A 22,157-nucleotide genomic window follows, 5' to 3' on the forward strand; every position below is an offset into this window, starting at 1 on the left:
GGGCGTTAGTGACAGACGCAAAAGAATCACTGGATTCTATTCCGGCCTGATCGAAAACCGACAGATGGATAGCCGTGCCGTGACAGGGTGCGTTGAACATTTCCACTGAGAGGATGGGAGGTAGCCACTGACAACGGTGAAACCCTTGCTTAAGCTTGCCATGGAAAGGAGTAAGAAGGATTGGATGAAGACAGTAGGAAAGCAGAGAGACGGAAGGGACAAGCGTCTTCATACACTTATCTGAAATTCCTACCAATAAATTACATAAGTATCTCTATCTTTATCTTTATGTTTTATTCGTATATCATCATTCATATCCATTTGAGTCTGCCTGACTAAGATTTACAAGGTGACCATAGCTTGCTTCATACCAACAATCTCTGTGGGATCGACCCTTACTCGCGTAAGGTTTATTACTTGGACGACCCAGTACACTTGCTGGTTAGTTGTGCGAAGTTGTAGTGATCACAATTTCGTGCACCAGCAGCCTCCTAGAAGCTAATTTCTCATGGGCTGAAAATTGGATTAAAAATCCAATTTAATTCATTTCTTCACCAAATCAAAAGCCCATCCAAATTCCAAAATCCAAGAATAGAAAGTGTATAAATAGGAGATAGTTTGATGTAATTAGACACCCTTCTTTTGATTTTTGAACTTTTACATTTTGAGACTTCATTTTCTTTGAGAGCTTTGAACTGAGATCTGAGAGAATTGGGAAGGATAACTGATCTTTCTTCTTCCTTGTTCTTGCTTGAGCATTTTTACTTCTCTTGTTTGAGTCTTGGTTGTGAAGAATTGAGGAATTTCTGTCTCAATCTCCATTCAAGATCTCTTTAGTTTCTCTTCTACATAATTGAGTTCAATTACATTTCCTTTACTGCTTCAATCTTCAATTTCTCTTTAATTGCTTTGTGAACGTGGATCTGGGAAGGAAATTGAGATCTAGACTTTGCTATCTAGTCTCTGGAGTCCTGAGATCCAATTTTTATTTTGGTTCTTCTGCTGAATCACTGCCGCAATTTAATTTCCATTTCTGTTTGAGCTCTGGCAGAATTCAAATCATCTCTTGGTTTGATAATTGTTGCAATTTAATTTCCCTGGCTTAAATTCTGAATTCCCAGTCCTCAACTCCCTTTTTCCATTCAAGCAATTTATATTTCTTGCACTTTAAGTTACTGCAATTTACATTTCTTGCACTTTAAGTTTCAGTCATTTAATTTCTTGTTCTTTAAGATTCAACACCTTTACTTTCAATTCTCTTTAATTTCTGCAATTCCTCCCTCTCCCTTTGCATTCTCTGCTATTTACTTACTGTTGGATGCAAAATCACTCAACCAATACTTGATTCGCTTGACTAAATCAACCACTGAACTAAAATTGCTCAATCCTTCAATCCCTGTGGGATCGACCTCACTCCCGTGAGTTTTATTACTTGATGCGACCCAGTACACTTGTCGGTGAGTTATGTGTGTTGGAAATTCATTTTCCGCAAAAACACCCATCAGGAACAACCTTGGGATGGCTTGAAGAACTCAGAGGAACCTCCGAAGAAGTACCGACTTCTCGGGGAGGAGATCCCACCAAGTGCTGTCCAGCCGTTTTCAGCTCAGAATCAGTGGGGGGAAAAGGAAGAAAGACAATCTTTCCATCAATAACAACTTTATTAGGGTGAAGAAGTGACAAATCCAAGTCCAGAGCAAGAACCCGGACTTGTTGTTTGAGCACCTCAAACACCTCATCAGTACCTTCAGCAACAGACTCCTCCAAGTCCATATAACTCTCCCTCAGCAGCTTTATTTGCTCCTTCAAGTTCAAGTTGTCCCCAAATATCCTTGCATAACTCTGCTCTGCCTTTTTTAACAATCCATCGGCCATAGCACAAGAGGCAAGAGATTGTTTCTCTGCCTCCTAAGCTTTTTGAAGCTCAGCCTTGAGGGTTGCCTTTTCCTCCCCTAACTTCTTCTCTACCTCCTTAAGAGCGACCACCTCAGCCCGAAGGGGATCCAGAGAATGCTAAGTAGCATTCAGAGGAGTCCTATCTAACTCTTTAAGGAGGGAAGTGTGAACCCCAACAATCCTTATCCCTCCCCGAATCAAGACTTGGAGGTGATTTCTGATCGAAGCATCATCCATGGAAATAGAACTATGAGGAATGATGTGCTTCTCACAAAACTTCACCCCGTCAAATCCGGCGTCGCCAATATTGAAAACACCGGATTCTGAGGTTTTCCTCTTCTTGGAACTTAGCTCTGAGAAGGAAGGGATAGGTGGGGTAGGAACTAGGGGTGTTCGCGGTGCGGTTTGGTTCGGTTTTATAAGAAAAAGTCATCCGATCCAATTTTATATTAATAGTGCGGTTCGGTTTGGTTAAGTTTTTTTATTAGAATCATCCGAACTAAACCAAACCAATTAAATTCGATTTGGTTTGGTTCGATTTGTTCGGTTTTCAATTAATTAAAAAAATTATATCTCTTGAACTTCTAATGGTATCTACTATCTAGTGTACTAAAAAATCCTAAGCTGTTTTCAACAAATAATATCCATCAAAAAATAAGTACCAACACATAATTAACAAAGTAAAAAGTTCAATTTGATAAAGGTCATAAAAAATCACGCAATACAATAATTAACAACAGTTTTGAGACAAAATTCAACAAAGTGACAAGGAAAAACAACTCTAAATCTTCAAGGTTCAACAAAATAAAGGAAAATTAGTTTTCTTTTAAATTTTCCAGCAAGACAACCACTTGTTCTAGCCATCCACTTGAAGGTCTTGACAACACAGCAACTTGCCTTAAATCAAAATATACGAAAGTCACTTAAAATTTGTTAATCAAGTTGTAGCCAAATGAAAAGAAGATAGATCTGAAACACAATATTTTGGCACACATCTATAAAGGAAACTCGACAATAAATTAAAAGTAACAAGAGCGACGATAATTTCATGTTCAAATTGATCGCCTCCACCTCCTCCTTCTATTATCAAATAATAAATGACCATTCTCCACTCTTACCACCCATTCTAACCAGTAAGATACTAAAACAGAGAGACCATGTGTATTTGAAAAAGAGAGGAAAAAATGTTTTTTCTCTTTCAATTCACTTTTAGAATTAACAAAAGGTTTAAAATTAGGGGGTTAATTGATTGGGTCAGAAAGAACGTACACATATTATAACATATACAAAACAATTTTAAATATACAAAATTTAAAAATAAGGATTGATGTAATTATTGAGTTGTTCATAAAACTAAAAGCTTTGTGAACCAGAAGCAGCAAACAAACACCACACAAAATTAAATTCATAAAAGAAAATGACAAAAAAAAGGCCAGAAACACAGCAAGTTATCAACCAGCAGCAATCCAGCAATACCATAAACCAGCAGCAATCCAGCAATATCAATTACCAAGTTATCAACATTCAACAAAAAATCAATAACCAGCATCAAGCAATAAACTGAAAAATAAATCTATAACCAGCAATCCAGTAATACCAAATTATCAACAATAAACTGAACAATACACTGGTCTTAATACACTGAACAATAATTCAATAACCAGCAAATTAAATAGCAATAAACAGCAACCATATTGACTTTGAATGGTTCAAATTAAACAGCAATAAACAGTAACCATAAATAGCAATAAACAGCAATAAACTGCAACCACCAGTAAACAGCAAAAGGTTCATATTGACTCGGGCTCCATAATAAAAGTAAACAACCACTAATAAACAACCAGTAAATAGTAATAAACAGCAAATTACCTGAATCGGTGGCTTGGGCTCCATATTGACTTGGGAGGAAGGCTGACTGGGAGACTCGGAGGTGCTGGGAGTGGGTTGAACTGATGATCGTGGCGCTGAGTGGGAGAACCCAGAAACCTGCTGGCATTGGGTGGTGGCGTCTCAACGGCGACAGCGTGGTACTGTGCTGCCCTGTTGAGTCAGTGGGCGACAGCGTCGTGCTGTGCTTTCTCTTCTAGGTCAGTTCTGTGCTGCCTTCTGGGTCAATGGGTGGCGTCTTCGCGAAGAGGAAGGCTTCGGCGTCGGGATTCGGAGGAGCAAGAGCGACTGAGTAGTGAGAGATTGGGGAGATTTGGGTGCGCAGGTTAGGGATTGGGGATTTGGAGAAGAGATAGTGATGCGTGAGCATCTTATCTATCTTTTCCTAGTAAATTTGCATATAATTTGTTGAGTTTAATTAAGAATTAATTATATTTTAGCCACTATGGATGCTATTTTGAGTTTTTTGCAATTTTATTTATTTTAGGTAGCATTCGGAGGGATTTGATGAAGTTTCTGCAGAGAAAAAGAAGAAACCAAAGAGATGACCAGCGAAGACCGACGCGGACGCATGGCTCACGCGACCGCACGGAATGGAGAAATCGCAATGACGCGATCATGTGCCTGACGCGAACGCGTGGACTGGAATCTGCACAAATGACGGGAGCGCGTGGACGACACGGACGCGTCACATGCGCGATCTGCAATAATACAGAAAATGCTGGGGGCAATTTCTGGGCTGTTTTGACCCAGTTTTCAACCCAGAAAACACAGATTAAAAGTTGCAGAATGGACAAATCAAGTGGTCTCCACCCATCAACTGAAGATCTGTTAATTAATTCGAATTTAAATTCAAATTTTATTTTTTAGAAAAAGATATTATTTTTAAATTTTAGATAATTAGATTTTAAATTTATTAGGATTAGTTATAAATAGGAATTTAGATGCCATCAGATGGGAACATAACTGACAATCCTAATTTTCTCTTTTTTCCATGAGCAACTAATCCTCCACTATTAAGGTTAGGAGCTCTGTCTATTTGTATGGATTGATTTTATTGCTTTTTCTATTTTAATTCATGTATGGATTTATAATTTAAGAATTATTTTCGCTCGTTATCTTATGAATTTGGGTGGAACGGAAGTATGACCCTTTTCTATTTGAGTTCTTGTAAAACTTGGAAACGCTCTTTACTTGAACAACAGCTTGAAAATATATTCTCCTAAATTTTAATTATCTGGATTTAACGGGATACGTGACATATAATCCTTCTATTTTTGGGTAATTAGAATTTATGTGGCATACAAACTGGAATTTGATCATGTAGCTTCTAATTGGAATTAATTGACCAAGGAATTGGCAGTTAACGAATTTTAGAGGAGATTAGAAAGGTCTAAGGAATTAGGGTCTAGTCACATATAGTTTGCCATAAATTAAATCCTACATAATTAAAATAGTTAGTAAAAAAATAAATCCGAAAAAAATAGATAACTCTGAAGCCTTAACTATTTTCTCCATATTTTATTCCCAATTTATTTAATTGTCTATACTTTTGATATTCTGAATTCGAATTTAAACCTTTTGAACATCTCAAAATCAATTTCTGCTTGCCTAAGTAATCCTATCAAACGCTATTGTTGCTTGATCCATCAATCCTCGTGGGATCGACCCTTACTCACGTAAGGTATTACTTGGTACGACCCGGTGCACTTGCCGGTTAGTAGTGTGGGTTGTAAAATACCGCATCAAGTTTTTGGCGCCGTTGCCGGGGATTGATAGTGATTAACAACTATTAGTTGTTTGATTGTTTAGATAAGGCGTTTTAATTTTAATTTAAAAAATTATTTTATTATTTTTTGAGAAAAAAAAAGAAAAATTTTTTTCCTTGTTTCGCGTTAGCAACCTCCATCCCCTGTTTCATTTTCTTTAATTCTTTTTTCTCTTTTTTCTTTTATTATTTAAAAAAATAAAAAAAATTTGAAAAAAAAAATTTCGAAAAAAAAAATTTTAATAGCACCAATATTTTTCTTAATTTCTGAAATTAAGTTTGGTGTTTCCTAGTTAGTTTTATTTTAATTCTTAGAATTCTGTTGTTTCTTCTTTGCTTTCCTGTTTACCACATGGTGCGTCTAATCCTTTTTGGTATTTTGTGCTAAGGAAAAATAATGGAGAAAGATCACATGGGTTACTACTCACACCCGAGTAGTGATTCATATTATGGTGGATGGAGGAACTATCCAAATTTTGGTTGGCAAAGTCAAAACCAAAGAAGCTTCAATGCTCCATGTTCCAACTATCAAGAGCCACCACCTCCATATTTATATCAAGAGCCACCACCTCCATATTCATATCAAGAACCACTATCTCAATTTTCATATCAAGAACCATCATCTCCTTCTTATTCATATCAAGAGCCACAATCTTCTTATTCATCTCAAATACCATCAGATCTTGAGTTCCTCATGAAAGAATTCCTACATGATATAAAGACGAGTGTCAAAAATGTAGAGAATTATATGCAGACGATGATCAAGAACATGGAGGGGAACAAGCAAATTCCTTCCCAAGAGATACAATGCAAGATCCTATGGAAGAAAGTGAGGAAACCAATCAAAGGAGTTTATACTCCAGTGAATTAGAGAACTTTCCACCCTCACATATGGAAGAAGACGAAGATGCACAACCTCCCATGTCCTTGGTAAGCAATGAAGAAGAGATTGAATTAGAAGAAAACTACCAAGAAGAAGAGGTTGAAATTGAGGAAGCTTGCAAAGAGGTAGAAGAATTCAAAGAAGAACATAAGGGAGTGGAGCTTGCAAGACCTCTTCCAAAGCCATCACCATCCAATACAACATTCAAGTGGGTAAAATTTCTATCATTAACTTTTATGTTCCCACTTGAATATGGGCTACTAGAGACGGATGGTCAACTTAGAGCTCTTTGTGGCATTAAGCGTAAGAGGAAGATGGTTAGTGGCAAGAGATGTCAAGTAAGGTTCAAAATGGTTGCATGCTCCAAAATGAAGTGCAAGGATTGGTGTAGAGCTCACTTGAATGGGTCTAGAAGGTTATTTGGATGTCTCTATGAGAATTCATACCGCTTGCCACCCGGTGAGAACAATGGTGATACACAAGAAGACGGGTGTAAAAGCAAGATTTGGGACCCTGAAATTCATTCCCACAATCAACACTTTTGGAGCCTTGTCACTTGCTTCAACTTGCTCAAAGGCGTTATGCGCCTAGTTTGGGATCCCGGTAGCCATTGGAATTACAAACATTGGTGGGGATTCCTGGATCAGTACAAGCATAAGCCACCATGACAAGGAGCTCACCACATGTCCAACTTAAGGACTTTAACTAAAAGTGCTTGGTGGGAGACAACCCACCGTGGTATGATCGTTTCTTTTCATTCTTAGTTGTTTTTCGTAGTAGTAGTTTTCTTACTTAGTTGATTCTATTCAGTTCTTACTAATTTTCTGATCATGCAGCTATCTTAGAACACGAGTCGGATATTTAAAAAAAAAAGAAAAAAAGAGGAGAATATGACGCGCAAGCGTCGCTAACACGTATGCGTCATATGCATGTGCGTGAAAAATAAATATAAACAGAGAGTTGCGCGGGAGTGGCGCCAGAATGAAGCCTTTTGCACAAACAAGTTCACGCGAATGCGTACCCCACGCGTGCGCGTCATTCATGATTTTGGCATACCACTGACGCGTACGCGTGACTTGGAAAAACGGCGTAAATATATGTTCGGCAGAGAGTTGTGCGTGCGTGCGGCTGGCTTCGCACAAATCACACAAAACCCATGGCACGCGGACGTGTGCCTGACGCTAACGCGTCATTCAGAAAATTTGCGACCCACGCGTACGCATGCTGCACGCGTACGCGTCGCTTGCGCCGCACAACTCCACTAGTTCGCCACCCAGTTTTGACTTTTCTTTCTCTCTTCCACTTCTAATTCTCTCTTGTTCTTTTATCCTTATATTCTTCTTTCCTCTCACTATTTATTTTTATTTTCAGTTCTTCTTTGCTTGAGGACAAGCAAACCTTTAAGTTTGGTGTTATTGGACGCTGCGCTTATAGGTTTTCTAGCACAAAAGGGAGGCGAATCATCTTCACAAAGGAGCACAACCTAAAGAATAAAGTGACCACTAGGATAATTAAGGTGGTTGAGTTCCTTTCATTTTTATTCCTCCCCTCTTTTTCTATGTGATGTCCCGGTTCTCTGCTATTTTGCTTTGTTTGTTGCATGATCCTTTATTAGTTAGAATCTTAGGACTAGTATAGTTTTCTTTCTGAAAAGATGTTTCACGTACCACTCACTGAACTTGAATCTAAAAAAAAAGAAAAAGAAGTGATGTATTGCATGAGAAATTGAGTTAAATTCAAGAATAGTCTTATTTACTTAAATATGGTGGTATTTTCTGTGATTTTTGAATGCATGATATGAACAATACATATTTGAATTTGAATCAAGGGATGTTGATGTATAAGGAACAAGAATTTAGAGAATTATTATGACTTCTCTGAAATAAACAAAAATTTAATCCTTGAAGCAAAAGAAATAGCAAAAAAAGTAAATATTAATAAATAAATAAATAAATAAATAATAAAAGCAAGGTCCAAGGCTCTGAGCATCAATGACTAGGGAGGTCAGACATGATTAAAAGCTCAAAGAGTTGTTTCCCTAGTCATATGCTTGTGGTGTGATTGTGTCAAGTAATCCTTGAGACAGAACACTTAGAGTCGAGACCAAGTGCGTTTAACAGAGTATGCCAAAGACTTTGATCACCACTGTCTGGGAGTAACTGAAAGAAAAATTAGAACTCAAAGAGAGTTCCCGAGTTAAGTGCTTGTGGTGTTTCTGTGTCAAGTAACTCTTGAGACAAAACATTTAAAGTCACGGCTAGGCTCAAGGTGCAAAGCACCAAAGAAAAAGAAAAAAATAAATAAATAAATAACTAAACTAAAGTAAATTTTGCTGTGTTCAAGGATTAAACTGAAATATAAAAGATCATAAAATTCATAATATTATCCGGATTCTAATTCCGAATAACATTAACATTCTTCTGATTCAAAGGAGAGTGAGATGCCAAACCTATTCAGGATTACAGTTATAAACCCCACTATAAAAAGAGACTTGAGCTTAATCGAACTCTCATTCTCATGCAAATTCACATCCCAAGCCTATATTAGTTTTGGTTACTTGAGGAAAAGCAACAGTTTAAGTTTGGTGTTGTGATGCGTGAGCATCTTATCTATCTTTTCCTAGTGAATTTGCATCTAATTTGTAGAGTTTAATTAAGAATTAATTATATTTTAGCCACTATGGATGTTATTTTGAGTTTTCTGCAATTTTATTTATTTTAGGTAGCATTCAGAGGGATTTGATGAAGTTTTTGCAGAGAAAAAGAAGAAACCAAAGAGATGACCAGCGAAGACCGACGCGGACGCATGGCTCATGCGACCGCGCGGAATGGAGAAATCGCAATGACGCGATCGCGTGCCTGACGCGATCGCGTGCCTGACGCGAACGCGTGGACTGGAATCTGCACAAATGATGCGAGCGCGTGGACGACGCAGACGCGTCACATGCGCGATCTGCAATAATACGAAAAACTCTAGGGGCGATTTCTGGGCTGTTTTGACCCAGTTTCCAGCCCAAAAAATACAGATTAGAAGCTGTAGAATGGACAAATCAAGTGGTCCCCACCCATCAACTGAAGATCTGTTAATTAATTCGAATTTAAATTCAAATCTTATCTTTTAGGAAAAGATATTATTTTAATTTTAGATAATTAGATTTTAAATTTATTAGGATTAGTTATAAATAGGAATTTAGATGCCATCAGATGGGAACATAATTGACAATCCTAATTTTCTCTCTTTTCCATGAGCAACTAATCCTCCACTGTTAAGGTTAGGAGCTCTGTCTATTTGTATGGATTGATTTTATTGCATTTTCTATTTTAATTCATGTATGGATTTATAATTTAAGAATTGTTTTTGCTCTTTATCTTATGAATTTGGGTGGAACGGAAGTATGATCCTTTTTCTATTTGAGTTCTTGTAAAACTTGGAAAAGCTCTTTACTTGAACAACAGCTTGAAAACATATTCTCCTAAATTTTAATTATCTGGATTTAACGGGATACGTGACATATAATCCTTCTATTTTTGGGTAATTAGAATTTATGTGGCATGCAAACTGGAATTTGATCATGTAGCTTCTAATTGGAATTAATTGACCAAGGAATTGGCAGTTAATGAATTTTAGAGGAGACTAAAAAGGTCTAAGGAATTAGGGTCTAGTCACATATAGTTTGCCATAAATTAAATCCTACATAATTAAAATAGTTAGTAAGAAAAGTAAATCCAGAAAAAATAGATAACTCTGAAGCCTTAACTGTTTTCTCCATATTTTATACCCAATTTATTTAATTGTCTATACTTTTGATATTCTGAATTCGAACTTAAACCTTTTGAACATCTCAAAACCAATTTCTGCTTGCCTAACGAATCCTATCAAATGCTATTGTTGCTTGATCCATCAATTCTCGTGGGATCGACCCTTACTCACGTAAGGTATTACTTGGTACATCCTGGTGCACTTGCCGATTAGTAGTGTGGGTTGTAAAATACCGCATCAGAGAGCGAGAGTGACTGAGTAGTAGAGACTAGAGAGTGCAGGTTAGGGATTGAGGATTTGGGGGTTAGGGTCAGGGATGGCTTGGGGGGACGCTCTCCCACTCACGCAGCATGTAGCAGCTTCATTCGTTTGGGGGGTGGGGGTTAGTCATTTTTAGGATTTTTTCTGAACCGGTTCGGTTCGGTTCGGTTAGGGTTTTCATAGTCAAAATCGAAAACCGAACCGAACCGTACAAAAAATAACAAAATAGATTTTTTTCGATTTTTTTGTTTTTGGTTAATTCGGTTCTCGATTATTTCGGTTCGGTTTGTTGGTTTTGTTCGGTCTGGATCGATTTTGAACACCCTAGTAGGAACTAAAAAAGGAGGAGGAGGAGGAAGAGGATTTACCGACTTACCCAAGGAGAAAGAAGAGGTCCCCGAGTCCAACTTCTGAGGTGAAGGTGTCGTTGATGTCCCGCCCTCCTGTGACTGGGCAGCTTGGGCACGTGCGTTCTTCTTGGCCTCTTGGACTTTAAGTTAAGCCTTCGATCCACTTTTCATTTTTTTCTAAAAGAAAAATTTAAGGACGTTAGCAGACAGGTCAAAAAAACAAGAAAATATCTACAAAGTAAAAATAAAAAGCTACATAGCTCGGGCCAGACATAACTCGGAGTTCCGAGTAGGAATTTCTTGATGTCGAGGTTTGGAGCCCATCCCTAAGCCTCTTGAAGGAATTCAACCACAGCCTCCTCTACCTCATCCAAATCTATTAAATTGTACTTTTCTATAGGGGCTGCTTCTGCCCAATATAATTGAAAGCGGGGTACATTGGTTTCATTTAGGAAAAAGGGATGATGGCCCTCAACAGCTCAAACTTTGAAAAAGAAGTTCTTAAAGTCGTGAAACGACTCGTCAAAAATAGAAAAAACCTTCTAACCTTGGATAGTTCAGAAGGAGACCCACTGTTGTTTGTTTTGTTTATTCAAAGCACTAAAAGGCTTTGCTAAATGAAATAGATAGAAGAAGATTTTCAAAGAGATTGAAAGTCCGAGTTCATGGCTAACAAGCTGGTAAATTTTAAGAAATCCCCAATAATTGGGATGGAGTTGGGAAGGAGCCACTCTACGGTGGGATAGCACCTCTATCTCAAAGTCAAAAAAAGGAAAAGTAACCCCTAGACGAGTAAATAGACAATCATACATGAAAATAAAATGGGGTTCCGACTCAGTAGCCCTCCCACAACAAACTCAGTCCTCAGGATCAGGGGCCACTATTTCATATTTGGCCTCATCCTCGGCAGAACTACAGATTCTATGGTGTTTTCAAAGATCTTTCACAAAAACACTATCGACTATCGGATGGGATGAAATTACTGAGGAATCAACCCATTTCAACAAATCTGAAGAGACCCAGGAAGACATTTTTGAAAAATGGAGAGGGACGTATAAGAAGAGATACCTACATTACACAGAAAATGAACATTACAAACAAGTTTGAAATAGGGGAAGTTTTCTTTTGCAAAATAAAGAGCAATCGACAGTCACAAAGAAATAATCTTTTGAAGAAAAAGCATAGCAATTTCGAAGTTTCCTAGTGCATACAGTAATGAAAGCGACAATAAAGGTACATAAAAACTACACAAAAACTATTAACAGGAACCTAATTCATCAAGCAGAAAACACAGAAACAATGGGAACACTATAAAGCCAAGAAAAAGTTTGAATAGTAAGAAACTAACCTTTCCTGGGAGAAGAACGAAGGGAGGAGAGTTTCAACGAAGATGGAACAAGCGCCTTGAAGCACCAAGCACTAGGAAACGAAGGGGCTGGATGAAGATGAAGAAAGCGCGAAAAAAAGAAAGGAACTTCACAGAGGAAGACGAAAAAGAAGAAAGAGAAAGCGGGGGAAAGTATTTATAAGGCACTAGGGGTAAAAATGTAAAGAGCCCCACTCATTTAAAGGGTGTGCCGTTACCAGTGTAACTGTCCCCCACGTGTTAATGCGAAAAGCCAACGGACGCGACGGTTGGCAACCTGGAATCACGTCGGTTTTAAAATTTGAAATCATGACGGTTTTTCGTCTTGAAAGAAGATAACAACTTGAGTACCTCCGACTTCATCAAATACTTGAATCCGACTCAAAGTGAAGAGATCGAACTCAAGTAGGGGCATTGTTCATACCCTGTCCCAAAACATGAGTCAAGCCCAATAAAGTTAAAAGGTCCAACAACCAAGGTGGCTCCTACCGCACGCCCAACCTCCTATAGAGGTTGGATTCGACGAGGACGAGCAGCTTATGCTTATCCAAGTAAGTAACTGCCTACCTGAATCTCTCATCCACTTCTTGAAGAGAGATCTCAACAGCCCTAAGATAAAAGGAAAGTTATCCACCACCAGAAGTGGAACTACTCCAACGGTGGTTATTGGCTCATCTCCTATAAATACCCTGACATATTCAGGTATCTTTAAGTTCCAATATATTAAACCTGCTTAACCCCTTGCTGACTTAGGCATCGGAGTGTCTTGCATGTACCATCCCCCCATCTCTCCAAACACACAGCTCGAACAGCGGCACACGGACGTGTAACAAGTCAGAGACCACCCCCTTGAATGCTTGGGCTTCACATCCAATCCCAATCATCATCCGGTTTTAGGTAACCCTCGGAACAATATATATTTAGGATTTCATAATTAAAAATATTAAGTGTTTAGAATTATATAAAAATAAATACTTTAGAAAAAAATACAAAATGTGTTTATTGGAGGGCAATCATGGCCAAAAAAAGGAAAAGAAAAATAAATACATACATTTAGGGTTCTAAAATTAACAAATAAGATTTAGAGTTAAGAAATTAGTGTTTGGTGTTGATGAATTTGGGAGTTTGATTTATTATGTAGGGTGTATGAGTTTGGTGATTGTTGACATTCATGGTGATATAGTTGAGCATTAGCTGATTGTGGGCGAAAGAGTTGGTGAACTTGAACTAGTGTGTATAGTGTAATGATATCTAGTATCTGTTATTTCAAATTTAATTAAAACTTGTAATATACATTAAATACGTAATATGAAAATAAACGTAATCAATAAATATTGGGTTTATATAGTTAGTGATGTATATTTGGTTTTGGAAAAAAAATTTGCTTTACAATTTTTAAATTAGTGAATATTAATTTAAATTTGACAAAAAAAATTAGTATAAATTAAATGACTTGAAAATAAACACTCTAAAAGAATGAATTTGTAAAAAATAAAAAAATAAATTAGATTGATTTTAGTTAATTAAAAACGTCGCAAATATTATTCAGCTAATGTTGGTTTAGGGTTTTAGGATTTATCAAAGTTGATATTAGTTTGTAATTTTTTAAATTAATAAATAAGTCTCAAATTTAAAATTTGAAATTATTAATATACTGTGAAATTAGAAATTTTGAAAAAACAAATGTAACAGAATTAATTTTAAAATTTGAAATTAAAAAAAAAATTGTAACTAGCGTAGGAGAGTTAAGTTTAAAATAAGAAATTTTAATTAAATAATTTAACAGTAAAAAAAACACATAATAATTTAACACTATAAAGAGCATATTCCAAGAAACACACTATACCCACAATTCTGCATTGCTACAGCGCATCATATCTGCAGGTGAGGGAAAAAAATTACTTCTTCTGATAGGGTGTTGATGGATCGGATCATATCTACATATCTGCGGTAAATATTCGCATCCGATTCGAAAATTGCGGATACAATCCGATCCGCAATCGGATTGTGGATATTTGCTCTACATCTACGAATCCGCACAATAATAATTAATATATATATATATATATATATATATATATATATATATATATATGTTTGATATTATCTTTACTTGTTTACATGTTTTAGTTAGTAATTATTATTCATATATTGTATTATTTTATTTTTATTATTTAGAAAGAGTTTGATTAAAAATATTTTAGAAATAAATAAGTTTAAAAGTATGAAAGAAATATTTTTATTGATTTTTTTTACATTAAAATATGATTAAAAAGAGAAGATTAATTATGTAAATATATCCGATATCCGATCCGATCCACATATTTGCGGATCAGATCCGGCACTAAAAAGTGTAGATATCATATCCGATCCGATTCGATGAAAATTGTGCATATCGAATTAAATTTTCGGCCATATCCGATCCGATCCGATCCGCAGACACCCGTATCCTCACAGGTAGCGTAACCCTATTATGAAACCAAAAGAGCTCAACAAGATCTACTTCCTCTTAATTCCCCTATTCACCTTATCACCGTCCAAGGATTCTACTCTTAGTTTTAACCATTATTTGTTACCATTGTTATTCCACTAAAATTACTTTGCGGTATTCACCAAAAGAATCAAGTTCCCTTCTTTTCTATATTTCACTTTTTTGCAAGTTGCAACCAAAGTGGGTATATATTATGTTAACTTTACAAGTAAACAGTATGCAAAGCAGCCTCAACTCTTATGAAGAATTGTAATCTGCATTTGCTGTATTCATTCAGAAGACAACAGTCTTCTTTTCTTCGTAAGGTAATACTCGAAGCTCACAATAAGATCTGATAGCGCTGCGAAGGCATTGTTTTTCAAGGTTCTCCGATTTCTGCACAAAGCTCTGCAAGTTATCTTTGTGAGAAACTCTCTCGACCTGTAACCAAACCAAAATTCAATAAAAATAAGATCAAGGCATCAAGCTACATTTGAGTCGAGGTTGTTGACTAAGTACAGATATATCTCGCATCTTTGCAATTTCTGCATGCTTAATTTAGTGAAAGCAATGAACTCCATAGGGTAGCAAACATGACTCTAATTCCACAGTATTGGCAATGATGCAGCGGAGAGTTGCAATGAAAAATTTTTCGGTTTTCCATTTCCAACAAACCATGCATTTGAGACATATCCCAAAAACCCCTTATAGCTAAAATAGAAGCTTAAGAATTTTAAGGAGCAAAGGCAAAGATTTATTTAAAGTATTAAACACAGATTCTTTTGCATCTGTATCTACTTTTTTGTCAATGGAATGAGAGCTGCACCAATTAATCTTAACATGGTAAATGCAATGGTCCTTATTCAAAAACTAGAAAACACCAAAGCTTGACAAAGAAAACTTGCAAGAGAACCTGCAGTATGAAAACAAAAAGTCTTACAAATATGTCATTTTTTCAACAAATAATATCCAAAATGAACATTACTAAGTATAGGCACAATAGAAAAGTTTTAAAAGGAGGGTGGGAAAATGGACTTTAATGGAACATGTACAATGCAACTGTACTTATGTTGTGTTCACCCTATTAGCCTAGGAATTTAAGGTGGCTCTAGACAAGGGTTTCATAAGCTGTTGATAATCATAAGGAAGATGCATAAATCTTTTCTGCCAAGTAAATGGTAAAATAAAAACCATAAGAAAAGGGAATTTACAGCGTAAAAATTTATTCTCTCTATATAATTAATTCAGATCGAGACACCCAAAAAAAAAAAAAAAGAATTCAGATCAACATTATCATTCACTTACACTATGTTTGGATCAATGGAAATTAGAAGAAAAGAAAACTGAAGGAAGGAAAATTGAAGGAAAATGGAATTTTCCCTTGATTGGATCAGCACAGAAATTGGATGGAAAAGAAAAATAGTAACGTAGGCCCCACATCCAAGTTTTCTTTCCCAACTTGCAGAAGAAAACTGCTGAGGGTTTCAAAGTAAAAGCAAAATTACTAACATGCCCATTATTAAAATTAAAAACAAAATTTATAATATTTAATAAAAAATAAAAAAATAAATTTAAAAAATATTATTGTTTATAATAATAATACATTAAAATTCTAAAATATAATTAGAAACACTTTTTTTATTAAAAAATAATTTAAATATATTAATATATTATCATTTACATATAATATATATAAGGGTATTAATGTAATTTTATACTATTATAATTTTTTTCTTTTTACTTTTCTTTTCATTTAAACAAAAAAAAAATTTCTTTCTATTTTCTCTTAATCCAAACAATATACAAATAACTTTACTTTTCTTTCTATTTTCTTTCCACTCATTTTCTTTCCTCCCATTTTCTTTCCTTCCACTTTCTTTTCTATATCCAAACAAAGCATTAAAGAAGCAAATAAATGATAAAATAAATTTAAAAGAAGAGCATGAAAAAGCTTGTGTTTACCATTTGTTCAATTATAGGTCCTTCATCAAGCTCTTCTGTCACAAAGTGACTTGTTGCACCTATTAATTTAACACCTGCTTCAAAGGCCTGCCAAAATGATCCGGCATATTAAATTTGTATGCATATGTAGGAAGCAACCACAAAATTTATATAACAAACATTTAGAATCCGAGTGGCGAAAAGAAATCCTGTAACATAGAAATGTAGGAAGACCAACCTGTTTTGATGGATGACTCCCCTTGAATGATGGCAAAAGACCATGGTGAATGTTAATTATATCATTCCCATAGCTCCTTAAGAAGTTTCTGGATAATATCTGTACAAATAAATCAATGGTAAGTGTTAATACTTCAATGTTCTCAGATATTAGCACTTAGAATTTATCTACAATAAAATATAAATAAAAATCATGTGAGCTCCTATAACTTAGAAGCAAAGAAGAACAAGTTCTTCCAAAACAGTAAGCACGTTGTTTTAGGCATTGGACTCCGTGCAAGGAAAAAAAGGAAAGAAAAAAGAATTTCAATAAGTTATTACCTGCATATACCTGGCAAGTACTAAAAAATCAGTATTCTGAACCAACTCCAATATCTCCCCTTCTCTTTTCTCTTCCTTTGTTGTACTTAAACAATGATAAGGAATACCATGCCTTTCAAGAAAGCGAATCACATGGGTGTTTGAAGCTCTATGATGGTTACTGTTTAGCACATCAAAAAGATACTTAAAAACTAATAAACAAATAAATGAAGCATAAATCAATTTGGTGATGTCAATGCTGAAATTTCACCTAATTACACAAGTTATATCTACAGGAAGTCTTCCATCCTGCCATCCATGTAACAAATCAACTAGACAATGATCCTGCAGGAAAAAAAATCAATATCCATGACAATCAAAATGTAAAATCCTTTTCATTTTCTGAAATGCAAGATGACAAGAGAAGAGCCAAAGTAGTAATGTATACCTGCTTTGAGGCCAGAACAGCTATCTTATATTTAGGATCTAGAGCCGGCACCCTCACAACAGATCGCATTGCTTTGAATGTTTGTGATAGCTTTAGGAAATCCTCCTCCATTTGTGCCCGTGGCCATTTAGCAGGATCAAAAACAAAATCACTGCAATGTTCAACACAAGTTGATGCAAGATGAAATTAAAATGTAAGTAAAAAAGAAAGAAAAAAAAAGAAAACACAGATTCATTTTCACTTGTTAAGGCTCAAAGACCTTATTTAAATATTATTGCTTATTAGCAATCCAACAAATATCATATGTACATCAGAATCTTCAGTACTTTCAAGACAAGTTTCATATGTCAATCAAAGAAGTACTCATGTTAATACTAGTAATCAAGAAGCAAAATGAATGTGAATTAATGAATGAGACAAGACAAGTACCTTCTAGAATAGAAGACTTGTTTATTTTCAGGTACAAAAACATCTGCAGTAAGGATGTTTCCACCTCTAGATGCAATGCAATCTGAAAGTTTGGCTACAATTCCAACAGCATCCTATTGAAAATGAATGTACAAAAATCCAATTCAAAAGTAGAGGGCACACAAGAATACACCCAAAAACTGAACCATCCCTAGTTCAAAGGCCACCTAACCAAATCTACTGGAGCATTTCCACAAACAGGTGGTGGGTGTTGTATATGAAATTACGAATGACTTGTTCCTTGAGCAACTTACTGGGCAATAAAAGACGTGGATTCCATGGGCGAGTGGTGATGGAGGATCCAAGGTTTTGAAGGAGATGTTCCTCTTGCTGAATCCAACAACTTGGGGGAACATCGAACACACTCTTCGCACAACGCTCATTCTCTCTCTTTCTCGCTCTGTAAAGCAAGAGTCAGTTTGAACCACCAACTAACTTTGATGCTCTCAAAGCTCAACCACCACTCTCTCTATTTTCGCTCCTTTATTCTCGCTGTCTATCTGCCACAATTATATTCTATTACAAAAATGTTATTTATATACTAAAATCAGCCATCAATATATTTATATATAAATATATATGTAGTTTAATTTATTTAAAATGTATATTTATATTCATATATTCAAAATAACACACATTATTGCATGCCTCTAATATATGAATTACAAAAATAATATATACACACTAAAAATAGTCGGTATATTTATGTATAAATATATGTGGTATTTAATTTATTTTTAATATATATTTTATACAAATAATTAATTTAGAGACTGATTTTGATATATACGTAATATGGCTAATTGGCTATATTCTATTACAAAAATACTATTTGCCTATTTGTACATCAAAATCAATTACTAAAATCAGCCACTAATATATTTATGTATAAATACCTATGTAATTTAATTTATTTTTAATGTGTATTTATATTTCAACATGTATATTATATTAGTAGCTGTATTTGATGACTAATTTTGGTTTGTATGTAACATAACTCATTTTATTATTATAATCCTCGATATTTGAAAAAAAATTGAAGAAAATAAAGTACTCATTATTCTATACATCATTATAATTTATTAATTTTACTAAATTTTTAATTATATCTTTATAGTTTAAATATTTATAATTAAATTCCAGATAAAAATTCTTAACTAAGTTTTTTAAATTATTTTTATTAAAAAGTAATTTTTTATAATATTTATTTTTTACTTTTCGTATTTGATTTAAAATGAATTATGAATATTTTAACCGATAATGTTACATGGACAAATGCTTTTGTAATGAAGTCTAATTTAGTCGGCGTAAATTCAGTAAAAAAAATACGCACATATATCACCGCTTCTCTTTTTTAATGCTTTTGTAGAGAAATTTTTGTTAGAAAACACAAAAACTTATTAATATAACACAATTGTAACTTATCGATATAGTATAGACATTTTTTCACATAGCACATAAATTTTTGCTACGAATATATTTGTTAGTTGGATGAGTCAATATTTTCGGTATGTGGTTCTTCAAAAATTTATGTGTTACACACCAAAATTTATGTGTTATGTGTTGTGCATATTTTGTTAGTTGGGTATCAATATTTTTGGCATAAAGTCCTTTAAAATTTTGTGTGTTAAGCACCAAATTTTTTATGTTGTGCACCAAAATTTCAGTGTTGTACATCAAAATTTTCGTACTTTAATTTTTGAACATTGTTCAGTTGTTCGTCGAACCGGTGGAGTATGGATCGTTGAAGGTGGGGTCGGAACCTAAGCATGAGAGCTAAGATGAGGTGTGGAGCCTATTGCGATGTTCCATCTAATCCACGTGCTCGAAAAGGCACTGCACGAGATGGTAGATCGGCTGGGAAGTAGATGATGGTACTGCTGTGGAAGGTACTGATGCTGTCGCTGAGGGTCCTACTGTAGAAAAGGAAGTAGATAGCTCTGTAGAAGCAGTGAGTGTTGGACGATCTCAGCGTCTAGACGCTGGACGATCTCTGAACCAGTTGCCGTGCGGGATAACTTTCTTACGGCTGGCAACTGTCGGTTTCTCATCTCCCTGCTCCTAGGGAACCTCAACCCAGTGAGCCATCTGAATGATCAAACATGAGAATGCTAGGCTACCTCTGACGTGGGCCTGGACCATGTATCTCCTAATGAGTCTTGGAAGGTATAATTCCTTCCCTTCCAAAACACACCATATAAGCACAGCCATGCCTGCCGGGACCTCAGACTCGTGAGTGCTAGGCATGACATAGTTACTCACTATCTACTACCACACCCTAGTCTCAATTGTCAGATAATTAACCTTGATGCCTCGGGGAGTCGGTTTTGACAGTCCATATGCCCAAAGAACATCAGGATGGACAACTATGGTACAGAAGACTGCATCCCAATCAAACTCCACTATTCTTTGGCTGAAAGTGGAAGATCTCTTCAATAGCCTCTTCAGTCACTAAAATTTGCCTGCCTCAGAGCTGAACCGCATCTAGGGTTCCCCGGTAATAGTTACAGTAAAATTATCGGACCCAAGATTACTTCACTCCCACCAAGTCTCGTTCCAAGAACACCCAACCCCGTGACTCAATCTGACGCTTAGTAAAATGCGTCATGTCGGGTGGTATCTCAAGCTTTTTCTCTACGTGAAGGTTCCATTTTTCTAGGAAGTGCTAAAACTTTAGTTCACAGTAGAGATTAGCAAACTTCACTAGGTCGAAGAAAGGCATAGCTTGATCAGCCTTCTCCTTCGCAGTAAGCTGCCTCTCAGATGAGGTCTCATCAGCTATCTCAGTGGATGGTTGTGATATTTTTCTTTTACTTGAGGTTGCCTTAGCCTTGCCCTTTCTCTTTCCGTCAGTCATCCTGAAAAAGAAAATTCATAGAAAATGGGATATCAAATAGAAGCTAAGGCGTGTAAGGCAAAAATAATATAATAGGCAGGCAAGAGACAGAAAACAGAGGAATTAAAAGCTTATGCATGAAGTGAGTTAATAAAATGCAATCAACTTGAAATAGAATGAAAATAGAAATCAAAATAAGTCAAATTCACATTCCAAGTAATTGTGTACAATGAAAATCAAATTGCTTGCCCGTGAAGAAACAAACTTGCTATGCATTAAAGGAATAGTAAAAGAGTTAATTAAAAAAGAAAAATTAAAAAGAAAACTTAAAAAATTAGTTAAAATCAAAAGTTAGCAAAAGAAAGAAAGTTAAATGTTAATAGAATAGCAAATATTGTTCTTAAATTAAGAAAATATTCAAAAATAGTTAAGAACAAGCAAACTCACATTCATGTAATATAATGCAAGCATTGATGATGAATTGAATAAGGCAAAATAAGCATAAAAAGGAGAAATCAATCATCAATGTGTTTGATCACTGAATTTGTAAAAATTGGTGCGAAAAGATTGAAACATCCACTTAATGTAACCCAAAATTCATTGAAAACAAAAATTTTATGCAATTGGTTACAAAAGCGAAAATGCACCGGTTTTGCAATTTTAAAAAACCTCAATAATCAAATTAGCAAGCTTAGGTCAATTAGGAAATTAAAAGTGTGCATTTCAATGATTGTGTGGAAATTAGTTGAATTCAAATCATGAAGTGAAAGAATTGACCGGACTTGACAATTCAAATCATAGAAGATGTTCAAAGATAATTGACTAAGAAAGGTCTATTTGACACAAAAATCCGTCAAATAACTCCTTGTTGCAACCAATCATACAATGCAGCATAAGGGAACCAAAAGAAACAGAAACGCTGGCCAAGTAATTTATTAATTGAGTTGGTCACAAAACAAAACTAAAGCAACAAATTACCAACTTAATTAACAAATCCTAATCAATTAATGCACCAAATTTAAAAAGTTTCGGCAGTATTTCGACAGTAAATAGGACGTTCCCGAATTTAAACAAACAGAAAAATCAATCCATATGAACTCAATTAACATAAAACAAGCACAAATCACAACAGCTCATATGAATTAAGCAGCAACAAGCAAAAATGACAATCAGCAGCAATTCACAAATTAGCATAATAAAACCATGACCAACATCATTCAATCAAAAAAAAGGCAATAAACCAATGATTCTAGATATTATTATCAACATAAATAAGCAACCTAAATC

General features: G+C 35.3%; 1 protein-coding gene across 3 annotated transcripts; it reads right to left on the reverse strand.

Moving 5' to 3' along the window:
- Window positions 1-14,778: 14,778 nt before the first annotated feature.
- On the reverse strand, window positions 14,779-18,542 carry LOC112802537 (formyltetrahydrofolate deformylase 1, mitochondrial). 3 transcript variants are annotated; one of them, XM_025845795.3, is made up of 8 exons: window positions 18,289-18,542; window positions 17,996-18,108; window positions 17,567-17,717; window positions 17,390-17,463; window positions 17,140-17,299; window positions 16,820-16,918; window positions 16,603-16,689; window positions 14,779-15,081 (listed from the first exon to the last, which is right to left on the reverse strand). In XM_025845795.3, exons 1-8 carry the CDS (start codon window positions 18,415-18,417, stop codon window positions 14,935-14,937), a joined length of 960 nt encoding a protein of 319 aa, XP_025701580.1. In that variant the 5' UTR covers window positions 18,418-18,542; the 3' UTR covers window positions 14,779-14,934. The 3 variants fall into 3 exon arrangements, with proteins under 3 accessions (XP_025701580.1, XP_025701588.1, XP_025701596.1); XM_025845803.3 differs by having other exon boundaries at window positions 14,779-15,553; window positions 18,289-18,541; XM_025845811.3 differs by lacking the exon at window positions 17,996-18,108.
- Window positions 18,543-22,157: the final 3,615 nt, after the last annotated feature.

The sequence above is a fragment of the Arachis hypogaea genome, chromosome 1 (assembly GCF_003086295.3).
Source record: "Arachis hypogaea cultivar Tifrunner chromosome 1, arahy.Tifrunner.gnm2.J5K5, whole genome shotgun sequence".
Lineage (NCBI taxonomy): Eukaryota > Viridiplantae > Streptophyta > Magnoliopsida > Fabales > Fabaceae > Arachis > Arachis hypogaea.

Coding starts and splice junctions, on each gene's coding strand:
- LOC112802537 (XM_025845795.3), bottom strand. CDS start 18,417: ATGAGCGTTGTGCGAAGAGTGTGTTCGATGTTCCCCCAAGTTGTTGGA. Junction 17,718..17,995: donor CAAGTCTTCTATTCTAGAAG/GTACTTGTCTTG, acceptor TGAACATTGCAG/TGATTTTGTTTTTGATCCTG. Junction 17,464..17,566: donor CTGTTCTGGCCTCAAAGCAG/GTATACATTACT, acceptor TTTTTCCTGCAG/GATCATTGTCTAGTTGATTT.